General features: G+C 39.6%; 3 protein-coding genes across 9 annotated transcripts; 2 read left to right on the plus strand and 1 right to left on the minus strand.

Annotated features, from left to right (window-relative positions):
• Positions 1-211: 211 nt before the first annotated feature.
• LOC112277585 (uncharacterized) lies at positions 212-7,457 on the minus strand. Of its 6 annotated transcripts, none has more exons than XR_016500882.1 (15): positions 6,242-7,371; positions 5,866-5,908; positions 5,171-5,519; positions 4,820-4,871; positions 4,442-4,516; positions 4,051-4,157; positions 3,694-3,726; positions 3,421-3,516; positions 3,107-3,206; positions 2,759-2,856; positions 2,485-2,546; positions 1,995-2,100; positions 1,406-1,534; positions 869-1,038; positions 212-503 (listed from the first exon to the last, which is right to left on the minus strand). XR_016500882.1 is itself a non-coding variant. In XM_024510105.3 (15 exons), the coding sequence occupies exons 1-15, from the start codon at positions 6,515-6,517 to the stop codon at positions 470-472; spliced, it is 1,806 nt and encodes a 601-aa protein (XP_024365873.1). In that variant the 5' UTR covers positions 6,518-7,457; the 3' UTR covers positions 212-469. The 6 variants fall into 6 exon arrangements, 4 of the variants coding, with proteins under 4 accessions (XP_024365873.1, XP_024365870.1, XP_024365874.1 ...); XR_016500881.1 differs by having other exon boundaries at positions 3,095-3,206; XM_024510105.3 differs by having other exon boundaries at positions 2,409-2,546; positions 6,242-7,457.
• Positions 7,458-10,777: 3,320 nt separating this feature from the next.
• Positions 10,778-16,774, plus strand: LOC112277140 (uncharacterized). 2 transcript variants are annotated; one of them, XM_090247761.1, is made up of 8 exons: positions 10,778-12,034; positions 12,410-12,867; positions 13,147-13,386; positions 13,761-14,543; positions 14,762-14,959; positions 15,143-15,233; positions 15,404-15,946; positions 16,242-16,774. In XM_090247761.1, exons 1-7 carry the CDS (start codon positions 11,156-11,158, stop codon positions 15,911-15,913), a joined length of 3,159 nt encoding a protein of 1,052 aa, XP_090103887.1. In that variant the 5' UTR covers positions 10,778-11,155; the 3' UTR covers positions 15,914-15,946; positions 16,242-16,774. The 2 variants fall into 2 exon arrangements, with proteins under 2 accessions (XP_090103887.1, XP_024364925.1); XM_024509157.3 differs by lacking the exon at positions 16,242-16,774 and having other exon boundaries at positions 15,404-15,990.
• A 6,241-nt stretch (positions 16,775-23,015) lies between these two features.
• Positions 23,016-25,748, plus strand: LOC112277151 (non-histone chromosomal protein 6A). The gene is made up of 7 exons (XM_024509179.3): positions 23,016-23,254; positions 24,105-24,282; positions 24,407-24,526; positions 24,631-24,733; positions 24,865-24,945; positions 25,057-25,143; positions 25,249-25,748. Exons 2-7 carry the CDS (start codon positions 24,200-24,202, stop codon positions 25,270-25,272), a joined length of 498 nt encoding a protein of 165 aa, XP_024364947.1. The 5' UTR covers positions 23,016-23,254; positions 24,105-24,199; the 3' UTR covers positions 25,273-25,748.
• The last annotated feature ends 1,336 nt before the right edge of the window (positions 25,749-27,084 follow it).

Raw genomic sequence — 27,084 nt, forward strand, 5'->3', positions numbered from 1 at the left:
GGTAAACTATGAAGAAAAAATTTAAAGTAACATTTCAAATGTGCACCTTATATTCGTTAATTAATACAACTTGCAATTTCAAAATTGTGAAAGCTCGATTCTACGAGAGATTACGATGTCTCTTTCAGGGACAAACCTAAAAAAATATTTTAATGACTCTACTCAAGCTCTAATCAGGAGGTCATGTTCATTCTCACTTACCCTAATCAAGTTCTTGCTGAATGAAAATGTGATTTAGTGAATATATTTCTAGGCATAAATATGGAGCTAATGAGTTCATATACAAACATGAAGTTCACGTGATATAAAAGTTCCCGCTAATATAATGCCAGACCTTCCTGTGTCTACCAATTGCAGCGACATAATCACCTTTGCCAGACTGGAAGCCTAAAATTTTCGTAGAAAATACTAGGTCAGGTCACATTTTATGATCCCGTGTAAACATTTTTGTAGTAGTTTGCCTAATGATTTAACCACTTCGCGTGAGATAAATTAGCTCCTCCCTGCAAAACTCAAATACGTCATTCTTAGAATCAGCTTTGTGCATGTTAAAAAAGGAACACATTGACGTACCAACTGGTTCTCAGCACTTTCCAGTATCAAGATAAATCTACAACCTTGGCACTAGTGATCTCAGCTGGTGACGGGTTTAAGAACTGCATGCACTTCCAATAGAAGATTTGCAGTAATAATTCCAATACAACTATTAAAATTCAGCCTCATTAGGGTCAGTTCAAGAACACTTTTAGGTCTGCCAGAAATTGTATCGTGAAAATGGCTGAATTTCAAATTATTACAATGAAGTACAAACACAAAGATTTCATTTATACGTTATGAGAAAAAAGCAACTAAGACAGAATTAACATACCCGAATTCAGCCTCCAGGTTCCGTGGTCTACAAACATCGGTAGCCTCTAGATTGATATAGCTCGACGTGTCTAATGCGCCTTCATTCTCGGCAAAAAGCCTCTGAAGTTGTTCCTGAATGGAAGTCCTCAGACTCGATGCTTCAATAGGAAAAAACCATTGACGACCAAACTAGCAAAAATAACGTCAAAATGAGTGTTAGGAAATTATTTTCACTACTAAATTGCAGTTCGGTATCCAAGAGAACACTGCTCATGTTGTCGACACAAGAAGGGCTCAAGAAGCACACTAATCACAATTCGTCCTGGGCTTGTGGACCCGAGAGCATAAGGTGCTGGATCGACAAAATTGACTACACATAAAAAAAAAAATTTAACTCATGGAATGTGAGGTTGAAGAACGTCTTCCAAGGCAGGTAAACTAAAAAAAATCAGAAGCTGCAAAGCAGCATGATTATAGCCCGGCTGGGTCCAAATGTGAACGCTATGACAGCAGTCTAACTAGAAACATGATAAACAGAATTCATGAGGAAACTCACCAACCCTAAATCTTCTAATCTCTCCTCCACGTCGCTTACTTTCATTGTACTAGGAGCACTTTCCACAAATTTTCGTATGTAGTGCAGGAGGAAAAGCCCACAGTCTGACTCATTCTCTTGAAGTGGTACCTGTGATCAACCCATATGAATCAGGTCTATTCATGCTGTCGCATACGAGAACAAGAAAAGTTTTCAATGGACACGTTCATTCTATTTACAAACTATTACCCACAAACGACTAAACACAAGAAATCCAACAAAGATAACCAAGCAGAAGTATCCATGAAAAATCGATTACAAGCGCCTTTCTGAAGTTTTCAATTAGAAGTTAAGGAAACCAAGCACAATTCTGCGACGGATAAGAGGAAAAATCGAGATCTCAAACGTAAGTTTCACGCTATAACAGATGTTAATTTGAAACGGATGAGCAACTTATGTTTTATTGTTTTTGTAGTTAATACTATCGATTCTGCTTCAAGCAGTCACAGCCTATTTCAATAAAAACCGAGGATCAAACATGCAGCCAGTTCTAGTGCCAAATAAGAGTCGGCATCAAAATATAACCTATCAATAGGTAAAGATAACATACCGGCACTTTCCTGCCTGGAATTTCATTACATGTAAATGAGTCGATATTATCATTCTCTTTAGATTCGATTCCCCCAAAAGTATCTTTCCACTCAGCCACAAGATACCTGCTATCAACAGAGGCAAGTTATCATATCTCCAAAAAAGTTACACAATCAGTAAACCTCACACTCTGTTTTTGTGAAGTTTGAGAAATTTTAGGCTTCACTTGATAATTCTATACAAGATCCGGTTCACATTGAATAAAGAGAGCTTGATAGGCATCTAGATCAAATACTTGCAAAAGCAGCACGGTTTTCAAATGTATTCCTTAATTACGCTGCAGAATTCTTCATCCTTGCATGAAGGACTCTACCAATATGATTTCAATGCTGCACTTGCTTGCTCAATAAAATAACATGCACGTGGGTCTAACCTACGAAGCAAACGAAATACTGAAAGACTCTCGTGCCCACAAGTCATAGAATCAAGATGCAAAATGCAGCGCTCACTGCGACTAGCACTGCCAGGTCCGTGATTGGGAAAGCAAATGATTGCTAGACTCCAATGCAACCTGCATTACAAGAACAGTTAATTCAAAGATCGTCAAACGGTTTGACATAGAGATCATCTAATATGTCATAGTCCTTCTCTGTGTTCGGAATCCTCAAACGGGCAATCTTACATCAAATAAAACGTGATAGCATCAAAAACTACACAAAAACCATTTTGATCTTAGAACACCTTTCACTGAACAGAGTTAAATGCGGAGAAACTTATGCTTGCCTGTCATGAACTGGAATAATTAGAAAATCTTTGTCGAAAATGTTAATGCCTCTTGTCCACTTTCGTACCTTAGAAAAGCCAGGATTTTTTTTCTTCTTCTGAACAGGCGAAACCAGCTGTCAGCGTCAATGCTTGAAGGAAAATGGAGATCAAAATGATTACTGAAGATCTAGTGGATAACTGCAATAGGAACTGAACTTGCTTCGGTGAAGACGAAAGCTTTGAAACAAAAACCAACAAGGCATGGACAAATGATTCGGAAGGGAACCTGAAACTCAAGAGCACAACACAAATACATGTAAGTCACCCTCATACAATTGAGTTCTCCCAGCATACCTTCGGGCATACCTTCTTACCAACAACATCACTTAATTTTTTATAAAAGAAGCTATTGAAGAAGTAAAAACGTCGACCACTTTCCGGATTCAGGAACTCCATCTGAATATACCTGTGCAAATGCTAAGAATGAGACACACGCTTTTAATGTTTACCTTTAAAATGATCAAAGAAACTTCCAAACAATGATCACTAGAATTTGGCTACCATAGCCGAGTTGGTTTAATTAAGTGCTTGATTGCAAGGCCTATCATGCCTAAACTAAGGAGTAAACTGATAATTTGAAACTAATCCTCTCATCCAGAATCGAATTGCATTGATCGTACTTGATATAGAAGTCAATAATCGTGTCATTCAAAAATTCCAACGGTTCCAGTCGTTGAATATCCGAAGCCAAAATTTCTACTGCCTCTGGATCAGTCCTGCATCACAACATAATTAAGCCGCAATCTTCATTAGCATATGTGCCGGTATTCACAACTTCACATTTAAAGGTCTGCAAACACACCAACATGCAGTTCTCCAGTTTCTAAAACAGATAAGACAGCCATAATATTCATAGCGACGCAATCATGAAGGATCCCCATAAGATGGTGTACCTGGATGGATATGCGATTTTGGAGTCCTCCATCCTGCATGACATAGCACAAATTAGACCACGTAAAAACAACACAGTTGGCTGCATTGAAACCAAAAGCTGGTACTTCTGCAAAAGATGCTTGTTAATATCTTTCAAATTAAGATCTGATTTGCAGTGGCTACAAAATTTACCTACCACTACAGCAACACAATGAGTAACAGAATCACGTAGAACTCCTGCTAATAAGAATAAGTATTATCAACACTCGACACGTCACATTGTTCACAACCACAAATGACAGGATAGATGATAGATAGAAGTAGAAAAGAGAACAAAATGAAATGATAATATATTTAGGTTAAATAATTCAAGTCACCATTTCGCTACAGATCGCAAGCCAGATTGGCATCGGTTGACTGCTGGACCAGTGGCGTTTGCTGCTCCCTCCTCTTCATCAGAAGAATCAATCTCAAAAGCAGTATCCTGACGGTGACAAATAAACCAGATGTGTTTATCATTCAAGTGTACTCGAGTTCACAACTTCACATATAAGGATCTGCACCGAGGGGTTGGGAAAAAGAAGTATTTATCTCGAATTCAACCAACAGACATAAAGACAAGACCAAATTGATGTAGGATTCTCTACAACTAATCATTCCACAACCAAAATACAATACATGTGAAGGTGCATGAAGCTTAACATTCAGAAACAACTCTCAGAAGTCATCAATTTTTCATTGTGCAGTAGTGGGCCATGGATTTCTTACGGGGGTTCTCCCTATAGCTTCCTGTATGTGATTCTCTTGCTTTGGACCAGTAATAGGTGACTTTACAGCGCAAGCCTGCAATTGGTGTAAAGAAGTCTTAAAGATAGCAAGTCGTATATAAAATAGAGGGTAGCTTCGGATCACTCATTCAGTCACGAGAAGCAGAGGACCAGAAGCACAGCATGAGATATCATAATTCGCTCCAATTTTATGGATTGATCAAAAACCAACCTAAACTTTTGAAACGAAATGCAGGCAAGTATTCATGAACTTGCACAATCTAGGCTGCAGTATAGTCCTACGTCATCGAAAAAGACAAAGATTACACATAAATTTCCAGCAACTTGTTATGATGCCTCCTCAAAACAATTGTCCAACCTGAAAGTTAGAGCTTAAAGAAAAAGAAAGGTCCGCAGATTTCTTCTTTCTCCTGCATTTATAAAATAGAGTCAAATATTGCTACACAAATCTATTAAATAGATTTTTTTTGGAAATCAATTGTAATCAAGGTATTTTATTTAAAATACAATAACCTCACACCTATATAAACCTCATTTAGGACAACTGCTATGCAAAAACTCGGTTGCTTCAAGTAGGTGCAGCAAAATCGACGTAACAGGGTATATGACAAAGCACAAGTTAAGTTCATTCATTTCAGAACAAGACAAAAAATTCTTTGGAACACAGATATAATGAAAAAAAATTAAAATAGAAAAGGAGAGAACTCACCAGCAAGCAGAACACATGAACGGAGTATTTCGAGGAGAACTGGACAGGTTAGAAAACTTCCTATAACATATACTGCAACACCTTAGTTGGTCAGCTCGAATTGGCCTAGCAGACTTGCCGCGAAATACTTCTAATTTCTCTCCTATCGATGCAGAGCTTGTGTGTAAGAGATTTACTGGTGACGATGGAGTTGGTAAACTTGGGGTATTGAGATCTGGGATAGCCGTCAAGGACATCCACTTACTGACAGAAGAACGAGTGCTCAACCCCGTGCAAACGCTACTCTGTATTTCTGGCCTTGTTCTTAGACCATCCACATCTCTGTACGGGCTATTTAAGCTGACAAAACCTGTGAATATCAAACAATACATATCAGTATTGAGGATGAACTTGGGCAATTCTACAGAAGAACAAGATCACACTGAAAATCCAAATGAAAACTGACAACGTTATTCGTGTCTAATGTAATATGTTTGTGTTGCAACCGTGAATTGTTCAGACCGTTTCCAATGTTGTGTGAACACGAATACAATCCCACATTGCTTCGAATGAATTTAACGGGCCTAATGTTCATGATTAGAATCAGTCACAATCGTCAGTACAGTAACTGTACAGTCAATGCTATTTTTGAACCAAAGATACGCATCAGATGCTCCATTTCCTTTGCAACACCAGAATACGTGAATGTCTCGTACCTTGACAATCGTTGCCAGGATCGTTTTGTGCAGCTGAAGCGGCCTGGAACAAGACATGTCGAAATTGAGGTTTGTAGCCTTGTGGACAGATGAACAGCAGAGCAACACTTAAAATCACCTATGAATATACTAAAACTGACTCTACGTGGCACACCATTCACAACTCTGGAGCGAACAGATCCATCATCCTGGCCAGCACTCTACGCATTGCTTGTTAAACGATGTCATAGGTCATCCAAATAAGCTTCATCTTTTCAACTACAGGTCTAAATGTCCAGGAGTTACCAACAATCGGGCAGCATTTGACATAGCAGACTAAGGCAAATAAACGTTGAGTAATTTACGGGCATCATTGTAACGCATTCCACATGCTTACCATCTGACGTGGACGGTTTTCACGTGAAGGCTTCTCTTCCTCAAGATTCTGTGGAGAGCCTTCACTTCCGTCGCCTCCACCCTTGTGATGCCTACTCTTTGTATTATGCGATTCATTCAATGAAATGTTGTTCCTTTTATCTACAGGATCAGAGAATTTGCTGCATTTTCTACGTCTTTGCCCTATGGAATCTGCGACAATGACAAGTTCAGCTGTCTCTCCGCTATCCTGAATGTCTTTCACACTGAACGTGGATGCCCTCTTGGGACGAGTCATATTTGTTTTGCAGGAACATTAAGTTCTGGTGTTGAGAAACATGGCTTGAAAGTTTAATTCTGTACTTATTAAAAGAAAGCTGAGTAACTGCAACCTGTAATATGAAGAAGAAATTCCTCGGGTAGATTAGAACGCTCTTGTCAAGTGGCCAAAAGGATCAAGCCAACAAGTCCAGAACCATTTCATTCGTTCAAAAGCAGTACGAGCTGCTGTAGCATGCGACCAATACCAAGGATGTAACAAAAGCTCGGTGTAAATGCTTCAGCCAGCAGATACAGTGCATTACTCACGAAAACCAAGCAAAACACCCCGCCAATCGATGTTTGATCGAGACTACCATCGAAATTGGAACGGCTCCAAATTCAACACTACGTGCATTCTGCACTGCAAGCCACTCTTAAACCCTGCCACTAGCGAAGAAGCATCAATCCCGAACCAAAGAAAGAATAAATAAATAAATAAAAGCAAATAGAATCGCATCCAAGAAACTCTACTTAGCCCTTCCCTGCTCCTAGTCTCCAACAATCCTCCAAGCTTCAGGACAACTTGAATTCTCCTCATCTCGCCACCTCTCCGTCTTCCTCACTTCGCCTAATCCTGAACACGCTACATTTTATAATCGAGCCAATTTAGAGAAGCCTCGAAGCGCCGGAAAAGCCCATGGGAGCAGGAATGGCAGTAAGGATTAGGGCTGAAACGCTTGGACGAAAGAGGCAAGCGGTCGCAGAGAGAGAGACAGAGAAATCTGTGTGTCAGAGAGTTCGGATTTGAGCACACGAACTTGGAAGCCGGCAAGAGAATATGCCGAACTCACGTTCTATCTATCTGTCTATCTATCTCCTCTTCACAGCTTGCGTTCTTCTTCTTCTTCATCTTCTTCTTCTTCCTCTTCACAGTTTTCAAAATCCTCCTCATTCGAAGCCTGCCAAAATTTGTTGCAGTCCGACGTGAGCGACGACGCCCTGTCTGCATCAGCGACCAAACCAACCTCCTCCCCCCCTAGATGGATGAATGTATTTATGTCCATCTCGATTCCCGAAGTTTCATTCGTCTCTCTCCTACATTCATTCGTTTAATCATCCTCTTCTCATTCATCCGTAGAATCATCTGTTGATGGCAGTTGAACAGTTATTTAATTACCACTAGTGGAAACCTATGCAGTTGGTCACAAGAAAACATTGTAAACTATGTGTTGTAGATTAACCTTGTGTTTGAAGCTTCATGTGATGTGAAATGCCATGTTGGATGCCATTCCACTATGTTTCATGTTCCACATTGAGGTGCTTCTAAACTCCATGCTTAGTGATCTTGTAGTGCTATTCTTTACAATCTGCAACAACATGCAAATTTTGATTTGTGCTTGATCAAAAGTTAGTTATTACTTCACTTTTGATAAAACTAATGAGATATGTAGCCAATTGGAGATGGTTTTTTTTTTTCATTGGTTTAACCCATTGATTTATCCCTCTTGAGTTGTTTTACTTAAGAGATGCCCCTCTTATTGCACGTATGGCTTCGTTCAATTGATTTGTATTTTCTTTTAAATCTTTTTGTGTTTTAATTGTGTAAGGTTTGGTTATAAGCAAGTGATATTTTCAAAGACAATCACATAAGGAGATTTTATTCTTATGTTGCATTACAACATTGTTGAATTACCATTTAATTTTATTTAACACCTTTTGAGTGTCCAAAATAACAGTTGGCTTGAAGCTATTTTTAAGATGTGCAATTAAATTTCAGATTTAGAGAAAAAAAATTATACTTTTAATATTATATTTCACATGATAATTTCTCTAATTAGTTTGTGTAGTATTTTATATCTAAAATTTAATCATATGGATGTTTAATTTTATTCATATTATTTCATCAAGTACAAAGTTTTGTTCATTTTGAAACACAACTAGTATCTTTATAAATGCATAAAAATCATTTAACAATTGAAATGACCAAAATGCTAAAACATAATTTCTTTATCTTTCATATAGTATTTGTTTCAGTAATGTTTTTGTAAGAATGTGATATCCATCAACTGATATTATAAGCTTGTGCTCTATGATTTTATTTTATAGAAATAAATAGTTTACATGATTTTGAAATGTTGTACAACTACTAAGTTAAACATTGTTCCAACCAAATTATTTTTAATAAAGTTTAACTAAAACATAAAAATACAATAATATATTTTTTTTCTTTATAAATTCAGATTACACATACATTACAATTACTTGTTTACAATATGAATCATGAAATATTTCAAAAATATTTATAAAACAATCACCTTTTTAAATAATTGCTTCACAAACTTGTTACAATTTGTTTTAAAAATTTCTAAAATCAAAAGTTTAAATTTTGTTATAGTAAAATAACTACTGATAATAATTTGAGTAAAATTTAATATAAATGATAATAAATAAATATAAATATATATATATATATATATATATATATATATTCAGAGATAAAAAAAATTAGTTCGATATTTTAACATAAATTTGAGAACAATTTTTCTTAAGATATTGTTTCATATCTTCTATTTTTAAAAGAAATATTTTTATTTAATTAACTTATATACATTTTTAATTATGAAAATAATTAAAAAACTATATTTCTTTATTTACCTTTACTTATTTTTACAATTACAAAATTGATCTTATATTGTATTATTTTTTAAAATGACTTCTAGAAATAAGTGATATCTAAGGTTGATTGTTCCAAAATAGAATTTTAATAAATTTTGGAAGTTTTATCATATTTGAAGAGTGTTGTTCTATTTTCTTAGAATTTGAATGCCAAAAGTAATAACAAATCAAGTAGATTAACATTATTTTGACAAAAAGGTGCACATGTTTCATCTTAATTCTTGAACTTTGAAATTTTAATATTTATGAATGTATATATGTATTTATATTATATGCCATATTTTAGGATAATACTAAATAGATCCAAGTTTTTACTAAATCGACCCATCTACCCTAACCATCATGAAAAGAAAATAATAATTTCTAGATTCATTTCTCTACTATTGGAGCTTCAATCAATAAAAACCAACCACATTTATCATAGTTATCATATTCTTCATCAAAGGTGGGTCTATTTAACATTCCTTTGTTTTTATATCATATAATGTGTTAAAGAAAAATAAAATGCAATATAATTTTGACCTCATTAATTAACCATCTTCTATCTTGTTATTCAAATACTTTTGTGTGTATGATTATTTTTTACAACAAGATGTTGCCTAGTTTTTAAGATTTAATGTCATGAGCTTGACTATTTTATTTTTTCAATTCTACATGATAAACATTAATAAATTTTGGAAAACTTTATAATTGTTCCCACAATGGTTCATGAAAATAAATAACTTATGTTAGGTAAGAATAAATTATTTATTATCAAATTATAATTATCAATAGATTTTATTTTTTTATTTTTTTTAGACTATTTATAAGTCAAATATTTTCAAGAAACTTCAAAACTACATAGACAATAATATCTAACCATAAATAAAAGAATTACTCTTAAAAAACAAACAAGTAGGAAAATAAATAAAAAAATAAAAATATGTTATATTTATATGAAAGATGATTTTGAGTAAGGATGAGTTTGGCTTTCCTTGATTAGTATTTCTTTTGCTAATTTAATTTTAATATTATTTTCTATCACTTATAAACTAATAATTATCAATAATTTCCTTTAAAACATAGACTAGCACAATTTCTACAAAAAAGATGCTTCTTCATATATTCATTTTTCTTTTTATTTTATTTTTGAAATTAAAAACTAAAAAATGGGACAAAGAGAACAATTTCAAACTCGCTGATTACTTTTAGTTCTACATAATGCTTAAATAAATTCAACTTCTAAGTTAAACATTAACTTATAAGAATGAAAAATGGACATGCATTTTCACAAAAGATACAGCAATGAGAACTTCCCATATTATATCTTTGATTGTAACAAATATACAATTGAGAAAATTAATACCAAATAATTAAACTTATAAACATCTTTCAAAAACCGTGCAACATTTAATTCGATCATTCCCTCATCTACCACCCACCAATAAGAATGTTCAAAACTCTCTGGAATCCAAGTGGAAGTTGGTTTGTTAAGGGCGTCCGTGGGAATAGGGGTACTAAAGTGACAAGGGACACCATGCAAGTCTTGTGAGGAGATATTTTTGCCTTCATTAGCGGAGCTTCACGCATTTGTTTTAGATATAGTGCGCGCTATGGAAGCTCTTTGTGCAGGAAGAATGAGGATGGGCGCTCTGTTGGTGGTGTTTTCACGTTTTCCAGATCGTGACGGAGTTTGAGGATTCGCAACTTTGTTTCTCTTAAGACGTCGCTCTTAGGAATTGTGTCGAAATCCGCTCTCCGGTTATGAAGGCTAGGTTATGAGTGATTTTTTATCGACTGCAATGTTGCGTATGAATGTGTAGCTCTTCCAATTGTGTCAGCCATGGCGAGTCGGTGCAGCAGCAAGCTGTTCACTGAGGAACAGATTCTTGCATTATCCACTTAGAGTTTCTTATTTTATCACTATTGCATCCCTCTGCTCAACTCGCCCTCCTCCGCGGTGTTCAACTAGCAGATAAGTTCTGGAGAAGCGGGAGCGTTGTCGCCATCTCCAATTCTCATGGCTGCCTCCTGCTCCTCGTCCATGGCTTGCTTCCATTACTCTATTGTCTATTCTAGGGTGTCTCCAGCGGCTGCACCGCGCCCTCGCTCGCGCCGGTTTTCGTTCTCGCCTGTTTTTCGTCTCACCACCTTTCCTGCTTCGCGGACATTATTGCAGCTGAAGTGTGCAAGTGTGCGTGCGTGTGCGATTCGTAGTGAAGTAGGTGAAATAGTCAAGGGTGAGAATGAGGGACAGTTTGTGTACACTCGAGCTAGACCTGAAGTAAGGTGGCCTCAAAGAAGTGACGGATTTGCTCAATATCGCATTACGAGAGAGTTGGGGGATGCGGATAGTTTTTCGGCTCGAGTCCTGCCAGACTGGGAGGTAGTTAGCGGCTGGGATGCAAGATTGGGAGCAACTGAAGCAACAGAAGATGACGTGGTCAGAGATGAGCAGCCATCGCTTGCTCAACGGCTTGACATGGAAAATAAATATAGGGAAAGGGAGGCGTTTCGCCAGCGGCAGAAGGGACGAATCAGGAGAATGCAGAATATGTCGAATTTGGCTCTTAGAAAAGCTAACGACTGGAATAATAGGGCCAGTAGATTGTCCACTGCGATATGTGAGCTGAACCTGGCGAGACCGATTGCTGATGTGCTGAGTACCTGGCCCGAGCAGTTAAATAATGACGAAATGTGTGTTGTGGTGAGGAACTTAGGTGAGAAGAACTGGCGACGATCAGTGGAACTTTACGGCTGGTTGAATCTTCAAAAATGGTACACTCCTAGTCCTCGTTTTCTTGCTACAGTTCTTAGCCTTCTTGGCAAGGCGAATCAACTGGAGCATGCTCGGGAGCTTTTCTTGAGGGCTGAGTCGAAAATAATGTCTTGCATTCAGGTGAGGTCGCATTACTGTCTGTAATGCTACAATTGTTTTTAACAGCATGCATTGAGTATAAGAATGAACCTGCACAGTTCTAGTATAGGAGTGCGTCAACAAACTAGCGACAGATTGCAGGGGGAAGTGCATGAGATTGTTCTTGACTGGCCCCAGCATATCGTGGATGATCTCTTGTTGATGCTCATTGCCTCTCACATACACACACACACACACACACACATATATATATATATATATATATATAATCAGTTCACTATGGAGAATACATTTTGCTATCTACCATATGATATTGCTACCATTTAGCTTTTGGTTTTCATATAACCATACCATTTCGGTACCGCTGTGAAAGCTTATTGTAGGAAGTTTTTGCAGGTTTTCAACGCAATCCTAGGTGCGTATGCGAAGCAAGGGCAATGGCAGGCAGCCCAGTATATTCTCGAGCTCATGGAGCTAAGTGGTTGTGAACCTGACATCGTTACCTTCAACACTATTGCAAGTGCTCAATGCAAGCATGGCTTACATCCTGGCATGGCATCTGCCCTCTTGAGAGAGATTGAAGCTTCGGATCTCAGACCGGATATAATAACCTACAACACGTTGTTAGGTGGATGTATCACAAATAAGAATATTACAGAAGCTTTAGAGCTTATCAAAGAAATGGAACTGCATGGAATCGATCTGAATACCTGCACCAGCTACGTTTCAGGAAAGGAATACCTACAGTTACATAAGGTAGAAAAGCCGGTTATGTCGATACTTGATGAATCTTCTCAGCAACAAGTATCTTGGAGCAAGAGTATGTCGATTTTTCCAGATCATGATCTGGTGCAGCAGGCAAGTGTCTCAAGCCATCTTCAGGAGGTTGATACAACTTCGTCAGGTTCTCTCCGCAATAGAAGCAGAAGAGAGCGAAATCCTCTGAATGTATTTGACTCAAAAAATAAAAATGTGAGCATTCATTACTTTGTCGCAGAGAGAGGAGCATCTGAGAACAGCCGACTGGTTTCCAGGAGAGAACATTTATGTGAAGGAAGATTTGAGGGAATAGTCAAATGTCTTTACATTTTCATGGTAAATCTGTGTACACGTACTAAAAGAAAGTTTTCCAGGCAGACTGAAGGATTGCGGATGGAGCAGTGCAAATGGACTGATTGTCTGCATCTTTCTTTCAATTGGAATTTATTTCAGAAAGAATCCAATCTTCCTAAAGCAAGGTCGTCCAGCATGAGATTAGGCGAGGCTGAAGGAGAGAACGTTTTCTGTGTGCAAGGAGCTGGACATATCGTACTGACAGAGAGGAGTATTTCAAAAAAGTTCTTGCAGGTCTGGCATGATTCATTACAATTCAGGTTCGAACTTGCCTCTCAAGCACTATCACGTGGTAAAACATTTTCCTAAGAAAGTGAGTTGAAGTCTTTGTTCATATGGCGGGTGCAAAAATGTTTTCTTTTATTGCGGGGTGTATCCTCCATTTCTGTAAAGATAGCTAGTTTTGGTCGTACAGAAGAAGGTACTAGTGCTTTTCTTAATTGGAAGTAAATGGTCCATGATGGGTCTTACTAAAAGGTGACACTTGCGTATTTATTTCTTCGCTGCTTGACAAGCGACATGAAATTGTCACAAGATAATCCTTAACGGGTCTGGGTTTAACTTAAGGTCGGACATTTGTGTTTTGTAATAATCATCAAAGCTTGCTGATTCATAATGTGCTGTTCTTTTGCAGGTTATTTGAATTCACTTCACTAGTTTTCCTGATTTACTTGCTGAAGCCGCAGCTCTGCTGTTCGACTGTTGCTCATATGGTCGAGAGCAACATAATGGGGTATGCCAGGTCGAATTTTAAATGGATAAAAATTGGCCTCCAATCTAGTGATTCTTGTCACATATTTGCTCCATACGCGTGTTACCTGCAAGCCGATTGGCTCTGTGGAGTTCAATCAATGTTTCAAATGATTTGCCTATTCATGCAGTGGAAGACAATTCATGTTATACATCCAGTTTTTCCAAGTTTGCAACCTCTTGGATATTGTCTACTTGTAGGTTCAAAACGACTTGACAGACACAAACTCAGCCCTCGCTCTCTATGCAATACTGCGTGGATATTAAATGACATATGCCACGTGACCACAACCAAATCTTATAAACACTTTTATTCAAGGAAGGCTCCGCAGGCAACATTTTCTGATATGGAAGAAACCTATCACTTGTCGTTGGCCTTGGGGCAAATGGATAGCTATCCTACACCAGTGCGAGCACAGGAAACTACGGGAGAAGGTGTTCAAAACGTGACTGCTTCTACATATACAAAACTCATCAATGAGTGCATGATGAACAAGGATTACTTAGCTGGGCTGAAGCATTTGGTGGGAATGGTTGATGCTGGGATTGAGCCAGGTTATATGACCTGGATCTGTGTTCTCCAGGCTTGCGGTCAATGTGCCTATCGGATTGATTTTTTAAGGCTTCTGGCAGGTTTGCGTGATGCAGGGTGCCCGCTACCACTCCGGTACAACTGTCGGATAATCACGTGTTCGTGGATTATCTTAAACCTTTTAATTACAGTTCCCTTTCAGAAGTTGTTGAGGTAGAGTTGTAGAGAGTAGGGATAGGAGTTCGCATATGTGATGTAACTCTGATTACCTGATTTCCTCATCTCGATTTCCTTCATTGGTCTTTGTGTGCAACTGTTGACGTGTCTTTCTGTGCGTTCTGAATTGTGTTCAGAGTTGTATTGGAAAGAGAGACTGCACTTCCAGATTTGGAAACTTGGTTGAGAAACCTGCAGACTATGGCAGCCGACGGTGGGCAGGGCATGGTAAATAATTTGGTGGATTCTCTTTGGGCATTCAAACTGCGTGCAACCGCTGCTCATGTTTACGATCTTGCAGTACGTCTCGACATGTACCCAAGAAATTTTTCCAGGTTTGTAGAAAAAGGAGCCTCCAGTTGCTCATTTTTATGTTCATCTCTGTGTTGTGTACTCAATACGAACAGTATCCTCACGAATTTTTCTGAGGAGTGTCATCGTTGGAAAAATTGTACGTCATTGTACAGCATGTTCTCAGAATCTTTAATGTGAGTTTTTTAATCTTTGAATCTATGCAGAGTCGAGGAGCAGAATTGGGAAGCCGACCTTCGAAATTTTTCCCCTGGAATAGCTCTAGTTGCTATGAATCGTTGGTTAATGGAGATGCAGGTTACTTCTTTGCCCTTGCAGCAGTGATATTGTCGTTATTCTCCAACTCATTGGGTAATTTTCAGCTAAAGAAAAGCAACCATGGACGTTGCCACATCAGGTCTAGCAAGTTTGTATTCGCGATTTATGTTTGTAAGTAGCACTGAGGGAAATTTTTGCCATTGTTACAGGTGGCATCCTTTGAAGGTTTCCCAGAGCCTCAAAAGGAGGTGCTCATGATAACTGGGACTCAAGGATATCAGAACGGTATTTCATTGAATAAGACCATAAGAGCTCACTTGTGGGAGATGGGATCTCCATTTTTCATGCGACCCCCACGCGAAGGTGCTTTAATAACTAAGGGTCATGCTTTACGACTGTGGCTCAAGGATTCGCCTCGTTGTTTCAATCTGGAATTGGAGGATGATGTGATGTTGCCAAGGGCGAATTCTATGACTTCCTATAAAAGTGCGTGGATGTCTAGTGACGCAGTGCCTGTAATGAAGCAGATCCACACCAGCATCGGTGAGGTTTGGCCTAGAAAATATTCAAAATTAGCACACATGAGCGAAACAAGGAGAATCGAAGCTCTTGCAGCTCGTTTAGAGGGCGAGAAGCGAAGAAAACTAGAATCTAGAGTTAAGACTACTAAGAAGAAGCCCATCAAAAAGAACCGGTCTTTTAGACCCAAGGACAGTTGAAGTTACCAGTTCCAAATTTTACCTGACATGGATGTGAGTCGAACTCTCAATATACTCGAGACTTTTTCGTTTGGATATTTCCGACTTACTTCTGTTGTTGTGATTCGAGCACTCTCCTTTCTGCACGATGCACGTGCCCAATCAACTCTCTTATTACTTATTGAAGGAAATACCGGCGGTACAAGGTCCTAAATTTACAGATCTTGTTCTGACCTACCCTTCCACACACGGGGTGTGAAATCAGTTTCTGGATCTTACTGGTGCCTCCTCATCTTTAAATGCAATTATATACGCCATTAAACATTTTACGTTGATGAATGTCGCGCAGGTTTCCTGCAATGCCGTGCGTAAACCTACAAGCAGATAGCAAGTCCCACTTGGTATCTTCAATCCACATGAAATTACTTGCGTCTCACCCATCAAAATCTTCAAACTTCACAAATTGAGGGAACGTCTGAGGGATCGCTGGGACCTCATAACGGTAAGTACATAAATCTGCATGACAAAGATATGGATTTTTCCCATTACAGGTATCTATCAGGTATCCTGATCGAGTGAGCTCCGCCACCCCAACACGATGCCATATGAGCATCTTATCTACAATGCGATCAGAAGTTACAAGATGCAATTAAGAATCTCTGTCTACACTTCGCTTCTCTTGTCGAAGGAGCTGCTGCAGGTATACAATCAACCAACCCAGTGTCACCACCCCTATTTCCAACATAGGCCTATCTAATTCCGTTAGTCCAGCCACTAGGTCTGACATCCACATTGATCGGAAAGAGGTTAAATGATGTTAGGTTGTGAACTATAAATAAAATTTATTGTACTCAGAAATGGGTATGCGTGAATTATTAATAAGTGGCAGTTGTTGATTGGTTGGGATGGAATAATAGTATAATTGGGTGCCACACTTCTTAGTTTTGTAAAAATTGGATTTTTAATTTTATTATCCACTACTGATTGGAATTATGTTGGCCTATGATTGAAATTAGGTTGCCCCATATGTCAAAAATAGGTCAAAGAAAATCTTCAGCTAAAACATTTATACAAATTCCATTTTTGGGCCAAATTGTGTGAAAACACTTGAAATCATCTTCATTTCTATTTTCCTACATGTTGGTATTTTTATTTTATTTTTACAATTATTGCAAGTATGTTGAAATGCTTAAGTTATTGGAAATGGGTTTCTAGCTTATACCCCACACAACTTCCCTATAAATAAATGGTTACGAAAAAGGGGAAAGTGGTTGTGTAAGGCTCAACACATAGATCTCCATTTCCACATAAAGATGTTTCCTCACTTGGCATCAGTACTTTAGAACCCAAATAGATTTTTTGAAGTGTAATGCCAAGAAACCCACTAATTCTATCAGATCTGAGATTTCCTCGGGATTTTCTTACGAAGATTATCTATGGGTAGCATGGGTTGAAGGAGCACCACAGCCGAACCATCGATATTTTTTTTTTTTTTTTTTTTTTTTTTTCTGTCAATGGATTCCGGGATCATGCGCAAGAGCCACCGCCTCCACTCACCACTTGAGGAGATCGGAGGCTCGATTGGGTCGTCAGGATAGGAGGAGGAGCAACTCACTGCCGAAGCTGTTGTCAATGAATGACCCTTTGAGACCATTCCTCGACCTCTAGCCAAAATGATCCACTGGACCTGTGGTCGTCGTACCAATCCATGTTAACGTTGCGGTCCAGTTTCAAGCTCCAATACAGCCGCATCTCCATTTGACTATCGCGTCCAGTAGCGCAGACACCAGCCACTAGATCCGAACTGTGTATTGAATCAAGGTAAGAATACCAAAAAAACAACGAAACCCCTGACAGTGATTGTGAGGTATTCGGTGGATGGTGTCTTGAAACTACACCACCAGGCGAAGGGTGCGTCCGTCCTGACAGGAGATGGGCATGACTGTGTGAAAAGCATTTTGTTCACGATTCTGAACTGGGTCCAGACGCTTTGCTTGCTTGATTGCTTTCTTGCAGGGGTAGCTGCAGCTCTCTGCCTGGCCAAAAATCTCTTCGAATTTGCGGGGACGAATCAGCCGTTTACCGATGGATAGAATTGCGGAATTTGAGAACAGGCTGCTAATCATCGAAGGGAAAGACACCCATCGAACACAGCTAATCATGTGATAATGATAATAAACTAATTACAAAAGAAATTGTTATCAAAAAAAAAACCAATCATAACATTCGGATGTTCCAAATTAAAGTACCAGTTTCCAAAAATGTACCTCAGAAGTGTGACAGTGGTTTAATTCTTGGTTTTGATATTTTACAAAATTAATACGGTAAGCAACATGCAATTTAAGTTCTCATAATTAGATTAAATAATACGTGACTTTTAAATCAAGTAAACACAGTTTGTGACTACTTGATCAATGTCTTTTTGATTACTGAAGTAAATTAAAATACTTACAAGATGCTGAATTTAAAATTCGTTATTATTAAATCTGTTGTGGAACTAGCAACTACAATCAACAATCACTACACAAGAAAACAAGACTGTAGAGTATGGATCTATCAGTAAAACTGAAAATTACATTATGTCCTCATGTTGACATATATAAGACTTTGATATCTGCAAATATTCCATATAATCACAGTCTGTGAGACAATGACAATACTACGAAGGTCATCTCCTTAAAATGAACTGGAAGTGCTATGCAAAGCTTTTAAAACATGAATGAAAATACTATATAACAAAATGTATCCCGTCATATAAGAGTTCGCACATTTGATCAGAAACTACCCGTGTCTTAAAATACAAATAAATCACCTAATCAGAATCAGAATCAGAATCAGCAGTCCATGATTTATATTACAACAAGTTTACAATCAACTCGCATGGGCTGCTGATGCTTGTTCTATTCAAAACACCATCTCCTCTTCACCATGTTCTATTCGTGTACGCCCACTACCCGGTTAATTTTGACTCTTCAACGACTCTAATTCAAGTGCACAAATCAGGAAAAAAAAAATCCCTCATTCCAGTGAATGTTTTGTAGCAGACTAGCGAGCTTTCACATACTAAGCCTCCAACCAGGAATACTGAGGGAGGACATGTTCTAAACCATGTTTAGGGTTGAGTTAAAAAGGATGAGTTATCGCGAGCGATCGGTACTAAAAAGTTTATATATATATATATATATATATATATATATATTTGCAGTGACTACTTTAGGTGCGAGTCTAAAGCGTGATTACAAATCATAATTCACGAATCTGTCATGCTATTCGGTATCTTCCTGACACTTTGATAGTGCTCAAACGTGACTGTATTCTATACCTGTGCGGTTGTTTGTAGAAGTAAAGGTTTCCAAGAGCTGAGGCCTCACCTCAACTCATGCGCAGTTGCAGCAGACACGGTAGCGATGGGAAGCGCAATGCACAACGAAAGTAGATCAATTGCCCACACTCCACACTCCAAACCTATCTCAGCCCTCTTCTCGCGTTTGGAGACAGTGCCATACACCACAAAGCGTGGAAAAAAAAGAAAAAAAACAGAGGAGGTAGGAAGCGACGACTATCTGCATCAGGGGAAAAAAGCTGCCGTAGAGCTTGCTTCCAACGGAGCTCAGTCAGGGGGATGGGAGGGGGGCGTCATCAAAAGGCGCCTCGGATCGGCATACGACAGCTCAAAAAGGAAAGACCCTCGTTGAGAGGCTTGAGGAGGCGACCCACTTTGTTTTTCTGGGTGGGAGACCTCTCGGTACCCATCTCTTGGTGTTGGCGTCCGTCTTCATACAACCCGGAAACCTCGTACACACACCGAGTGAGTGCTCTGTACCCATCCTGTCGTATCTTCTTCACACACTCCTGCAATACAATCATAACCAATCATAAAACCACCGATTGTGCAAATTCCAGAAGATATTTCAGAAGAAGCCACCGTGATAAAGATCCAGGGCCAGGGTCAGGAAGCAGGAATGCGAGCTTGGGTGGTATCCATATCCCAACCTTTCCTTTATCCTTTCCTTTCCTCTTCCCACAAGTGATGGTGCACGGTGATCCTGAGGGAAAGAGGGGGACTGAGACTACTTCAACCCCCGCTCCCACCCCCCCTCTCGCCCCACTTAATTGTCTGTGTCAAACGCGCACATGGAAATTGCACGTACTGATGCCGTTGCTGCTGCCGCAACACCAACACCAACAAACAGCAACAGCGATTCTGCACCACCACCATCCTGCTGCTGCTGTGGCAGCTCGGCGGCGGGAGAGCGGCAATCTGCGGCACCACTGGGTCCACACGTTCCCAAGCCCCGGTTCGCACGTCGGGGTCGCGGAGTTCACTTGAAACTGACATGGTTCTAATCGTTCCACTGGGGAGTTTGTCATGAGAGATGGGATTTTTAAAATAAATTACTACTACAGGAAGCGATTCTATTTAACTGTTTTGATATTGGAAATGTGAAAACTAATATATATGAGTGGTTGTGTGTGTGTGTGTGTGTGTATATATATATATATATATGGGAATCTTTGCAAATCACGAGCTTAATAGAAATTATGAATAATGTGTCATGATATTCTTTACAGTTTTGCCAAAAAAAACTCTAAGAGTATGTGTTCTAAAAATATTTATGATTGCAGCACTGTAAAAATACATTTGATAAATATATTAGCTCAATTTAAAACCAGGTATTTGGTTTTTTTGAATAAACGAAACAAACTAGTTTATTTCATATTATTTATCTTATATCTAAATCTCTATGGCCAATTTAAATTACAAAGTTATGGCACTAGGACTTATTCAAATTATTTTTCTTATCTATAATACAATTACAATTATATTTCTCTTATGCTTCTTTTTTAACCGTTTTATTAATATGTGATTGAAAAAAACCTAAAAATACATCCATGACCTCTGAAAATCATACTAAATATGCAATAAAAAGTAGTATATTTATAAAAATATTACAAAATAGGTCAACATCTAATTTGTCTTACTTTAATGTTTAAATATATGTATAGCCAATCTCATACAAATCCTTTTTATAAACATTAGCTCTATGGTTTTAGATTATAACCCAACAAATAAAATCTATTATATAAAAATTTCACCCAAGTTTTTTTAGAACAATAACAACAATTTGAATATTCAATCATCTCAAGTAGCACTCTTGGTGTCTTTTATGTAAATGATGTAACAAAGTTATTTAAAAAAATAATAATCACTGCTAACATAACTATTTTTAACAAATATAATATTTCTTTAATATACATGTGATACAATTTGACAGATATAATATTATCAATCCCTTGAGTTCTTCATTGTTATCAATTGCACTAATGCCATGTATATACATAAACAAACACAAATAAGTGGACTATCTTTTTTATTGTCATAAAATACATATTAGCTGTTTGAGTTTTGAATAAAGATAGTTATTTTTCTCTAAGATTAATATACAAATTTATTGTGTCCATGTTTATTCTATAATACAACTTGATCATCTTTACTACCTCTACTTGATATTGCCACAAATTTTGAATTTGTTATCACAGACTCTGTGGCTTTATGCATGTTATGAAAATACTAAAACAAAGACTTGTGTTTCTTAATGTTATTCATTTCAATCTAAACTAAATGTACTCTTTTGTAGAAAATATGTGTAAAAATTATTGTTTTTGTTTGACGGGTTTACTGAAAGATTTCCTTTTTCACAATTATATTTATTTGTGTGTAGTAATCAAGTTTTAAGATTTCTAAAATTGTAAATTACGAATTGCATAACAAATAAAGTGCGCTTATATTTATTTCATCTGATATAATCACTTAATTCAGTAGTATTAAATAACACATATAAATCCTATTATGCAAACAATAGACAAAATCCATGTAATGAATCAGTAATTTTTTTGAATGCAAATTGACTTCAAATATGATAATGTATCATATTTGAATAAAAGAATAAAGAGAAAAAAATGCATCTTGAAATTATGGAATTTCTAAATTTAGATAACAAATAACATGTTTCATAACAAAATGTAGTCATACAATTATTTGACAATGAAAGAAATAGATAAAACATACAATATAAAATACATATCATGGTTCTCATGTAAAAACTACTCCAAGTGATTAATTGCATAATTTTTCATTATAATATTAATAATATAAGTAAAATGAAAAAGCAGTTAATGCAATAAAAATATTTTCAGAAAAAACGAATAAAAATAAAAATAAATGTATAAAAATTATAGACATTGTTGCCTTGGTAATTAGAAATAAATAGAATTATATATATATATATATATACACTCTTTTGAGTATATCGTTTAATCCTCTGTTCTTTTTTTAGATTGACAATGGACTGTTTTAATATTTAGCTGTTCTTTAAAGCAAATAAGTTTTTTTTCGCAACAAATTCTCAATAAAACTCTACACCATACACACATTCCCAACTCCTCCACGAGTCTTAAATAAATTGCTTCACAGTGTAAAATCCTTAATATAAAAATTATTCGGTTTACACCCATTTAAAAAGTAGAAAGAAGTGAGATTTAAACCATAAATTTGGAGCAAGTAAAGGTGTGATAATTTTATGGTGTCTATTAAGCATTCCCAGGAACTATGACACGAGGATGAATGAAAAAACAAACGGAAACCTCCGACACCATTATTACATCCATCCTTGGACAGATAGAGAAGCTGAAGGAAGAAGCCTCATCACCATTCCACCCTAAAAGCAGCCACGGGATTCGAAACCACGGAGGAGGTTATTATTATTTTCCCCCCAGGCAGGCCCGTCGGCAGGGTACCGTTTCAGCCGGTGGTCCGGTCCCCCTTCCCTTCCCCGTCCCGCGCTTCCCAGCCCCCCTGCCATGAATCCAGACCCGCTGAACATGGCCAGGGCGGGTCGGGTCACTCAACCCGGGCAAAGCCCACCCGGCCCGCGGCATGCGTCCCCGTCTTTCGTCCGTCACCTTTGCTTGGAGCGCCCAGAGGGAGGGTATCGTTTCCTTTGCTTTTTCTTTTCACTGTCTTTTTCTTTTTCTTTTGTTCCCCCCACCTTCGCTTCTCCTTCGTCGCCCATCCCTTCCTCTTCCCCTTCCTTCGTCGTTGTGAGAGAGAGAGAGAGAGAGCAAACCCTGCGGGAAGCCCAACGCAAAGGAGTCCACCTTCTCGGCGTGTGAGTGAGTGAGTGAGTGAGTGAGTGTCAGTGGGTGAGAAAGAGAGAACGAGAGAGAGAGAGAGTTGAGGAACTGGCCGTGGCTGCTGCTGCGTGCTCCTCCCCCTCCTGCTCCTTTGTAACTGAGCTTGCTTGCCGTGGCTCGTGCTACACCGTCGTGTCTCCCTCCTTTCCTCTTCTTCCTTTGTTTCAGGTGGGCCGTTTGTTTACCTTGCGGATACTCTGCTTGTTGCGTTAATTGTTATGGCGTGGCTCAATTCGGTATGCTTTTTGTTTTTTATTTTCTGTTACTGTTGTTTTGTTGCCGTGAGTGGAGAGTTTCAATTCCTGGGCGTTATTTGCATGGACTTTTTTCGGTGGAGTGCGGTTGTGTTGGGGCTGGGGTTGCCTGTGTTGTGACTAGGAGGGTAGCTTTTTGTTTGTGTGTGTGTTTGTGTGTGTGTTTTTTTTTGAGTTTCTGGTTGGAAAGTGTGCTGTGACGAGGTGAGTCTAATTGCGCGCCGTGTCTGATTGTCGACGTGAATGTGATTATTGCACGTCGCGTGGAGTTTTGGAGTGAAATTCTTCTGGTTTGGGACCCTCTCGTTGGAGTGGTTTGTGTCGGGTTCTCACCTGGTTTTTGTTATGTCTTTGTCTTGGATTAGTGTGTTTGATCATGACTCTGCGCAGTCGTGTTTGTGAAGTGGGCAGTTTGGTCGCGTGTTTGGTTCGTAGGTCTTCACATCCTGGTAAATAGCAGTGTGAATGTAAGTTTGATGTATGTTGTGAGTCCTTAATGGTTGCATGATTTCACGATGCTCAAAGTGTTACCGCTTGCAATCATGTACCTTGATGATGGCCGGTTCATCAACCTTAGGTAGTACCGCACAACTGTGTCATATCATCATAAGTAACCAGGACATCGTGGTGCGTTGGACTGTTGTTTCAGAGGCAAAGCTACAACTTTCTCCGTAGTATGTTTGCGGTGTGCTGCGTTGAGTATTGTTGGAGTATGTGTCTCATTGCTGACGAGTGTGACGGGGCATGCTTGGGTTGTAATGCAGGTGTTGCATTGCTGGTGATTTGAAGGTGTTGACGGGGATGGTCGCCTAACCCGGGCGTCTGAACATCCTTGTCCCGTAGGCCCCAAGCAATCAAGATGAAGGAAGCGAAGGGCAAGAAAGGAGTCGGTGCGGTCGCGAAGAGGGACGTGAAGGAGAAGGTGACGAAGGTGCAGGATAAGTAAGTGCGAGGGGATGGTGTAGTTGTCGATGGGCGTTGCGATGAGTTGCGTTGTGTTGTGTTGTGTTGTGGCATGTAGAAATATGTGGCATCTGATGGTGTGATTTGTGGTGTGGGATGGCAGGGACATCAAGAAGAGGAAAGGGCCCGTGAAGGAGCCGAAGGGTAGGAAGGCGAAGTCGGCCAAGAAAGCGAAGGACCCGAATGCCCCGAAGCGACCGGCGACGGCTTTCTTCATTTTCTTGTGAGTAGACGTGACATGGCGGATGAGGAGGCAGGGCGGGGAGCAGTGGGAAGAGGATGTGTGTCGGGGGACTGACATGAGGTGGTTGGTGTTGGATGGAACAGGAACGAGTTCAGGGAAGTGTTCAAGAAGGAGAACCCGAACGTGAAGGGTGTGGCAGCAGTGGGAAAGGCGGGTGGAGAGAAATGGAAGTCGATGTCGGAAGCGGTGAGGATCGGGGTGGTGATGCTTGGTTGGTTGGTGGGAATGATTGGCATGTGTGTGTGTATGTAGGGGGTAGGAGAGGAGGATGCATTCAGTGTATCTGATGCGAGGGGTGGGCTTTTGTGGATGTGCAGGAGAAGCAGCCTTACGTGCTGAAGGCGGTACAGAAGAGGTCCGAGTACGAGAAGACGCTATCTGCGTACAACAAGAAACAGGTGCGTGGGTGGGGGGGACAAGTGGGTGTGGGATGTGATGGAGGATGGTGCTGTGTTTTCCGGATGGTTGTGTTGGAAAGATTTCCTGATGGTTGCGGACATGTGGAACAGGATGACGACGAGGAGGATGAGGAGGTGGAGGCTGAGGAGTCCGACAAGTCGAAGTCAGAGATCAACGACGACGAGGAAGATGAGGAGGTGTGATAGGAAGGAGTTTTTGTATTTGGTTGCGATGGTTGTTGTTTGTGAAGGGTCCGTGGCACCATGGATGCTTGGTTGGCTGAATGGATGTGTTTGTTGCAGGAGGATGAAGACCTGGAGGATTGAGTAATTTGGCTCAGGCATTTGTGAGAATCAGCGACGGCAGTCACGGGAGGAGGAGTGCAGGCGTGAGCGAGGGGCTGTCGGAACGAGCTGGTGGAGGTGTCTGTCAGTGATACGTAGGCTTTGGATGGGAGGTAGACGGGTAGGAGGTTGCGGATTTTGGGATGGTGGAGGGGAGGGGAGGGAGGATGGGGAGTAGTATTTGTGGGAGATTTATTTTGCTAGCATTCTGGTTTTTGTAAATGTGAGGGAGAGTTTGTGGGTGATTGAGCAGCGGGTGGTCAGTGGCGAAGGGCGGTGGACGAGGAGGAAGAGGGGTTGGTGTGGGTAGGGGAGGAGGAAAGAGGGGCAGGACTGGAGTTTTAGTGGGAATGCACAAGTGCAACTGTGGGATGGCCACCTGGATGTTGATGACCGACGGTCTCGTTCGTTGTGTAAAATTCTGAACATGATAATTTGTAGAAATTTTGGCTTGAAAATTGTTCGTGGATGTGACTGTGCCTGAAAATGGATGTTTTGTTCCCTTCCTGTGAATGTCCATTTGACCAGAGTGTCATGCATCGGTTTCTTTCGTCGTTGCTTCGCAGGTTGGTTGTGCTTGATTCTTGTTCGTAGATCTTCACTGCTATTGAATCGCTAGATTGCCTTCCTTGTCTTGGACTGTTTTACCAATGATCGCCGATTTTTGTTTGTAAACCTCTACCCCTCCGTGGTAGGGACTTCGAACGTCAACAAAACGGCCACGGTTTCATGTTTTGCGGACTATGAACTCAGTTGCAAACGACAAGCATTTTACACCGAAACACACTGGATTGATCACTCAGTATGAACGATAATCTACGCACTCAAAACTACAAATTTCTGTGAAATTCCTCTGGTTCGCGAAAGCACAGAAAGAGATGCTACAATGCGCGGGGACATAAAATTTGTGGCTGAAAGAAGAGAATAATTAACATTTTAAAAAAAAAAAATCGAGCTGATCAGCCCCCAAAAGGCTGTACTGCCCTTCTTTTCGTTCACATGTGTGCTCGGTGTCAAGTAAAATTACAATAAATACGACTGACGCGTGTAGATAGCCAGGCTGGGAATCCAATGCTGAAATTAGACTGCAGAAGCAAGTTGCAGCACCAGCCGTAGTTGCGAACCGGGGAGCAGCTGGGGGGTACGTTCCCAGGGTTGTTCCCTCGTCCAAGCGCAAGGTTGCGAAGAGACGTTGAGAAGGGCGGTGGAGGGACGATGGAACCTCCCTGGCGGCGTGCCGATTGGGAGTATCCGTTGAAAAAGTTGAAAACTTTGAACAATAATTAAATTATAATAAAGACATTTCTCGGAATATTCTAGTTGAAACTGAATGGAGCCTGAAGTCTAGGTTTTCATAACCAGGCGGCGACGCAACCCCCAGCTGGTAATGCATCCCGGGGAAACGGCGCGCCTTCTTCGTCAACAGCTCTCTCGATCACCCATCAACTGTGATTTTTTTTTCTTTTTTCCCCCTCTTTCGAATCTAAGCATCATCCCCGTCTCGCTGCCGCGCAACTAGCATCGGAGTGGAGGTTCCGAAACATTGCGTTGCTGGGTTCGTTCAATCGCCGACGATGCGATTATGTACTCCATCTGCACTTTATAATTTCCCCACTGATCGTTCGTCACTGGTTCACCAACGCCTTGTCGCGGTGGATTTGCTTCAGTGGTTCAATTCATGCACCAAGTTGGCACTCACTGCACGCCTTGTGGTGGAGTGTAGAATTTCGTGCTGCGATTTTTGTGGGTTCCGGGAACAGCAAGCCTGTGGAATGCGGAGGCGAGGGATCGATC

The sequence above is a fragment of the Physcomitrium patens genome, chromosome 25, assembly GCF_059467195.1.
Source record: "Physcomitrium patens ecotype Gransden chromosome 25, ASM5946719v1, whole genome shotgun sequence".
Taxonomy (NCBI): domain Eukaryota; kingdom Viridiplantae; phylum Streptophyta; class Bryopsida; order Funariales; family Funariaceae; genus Physcomitrium; species Physcomitrium patens.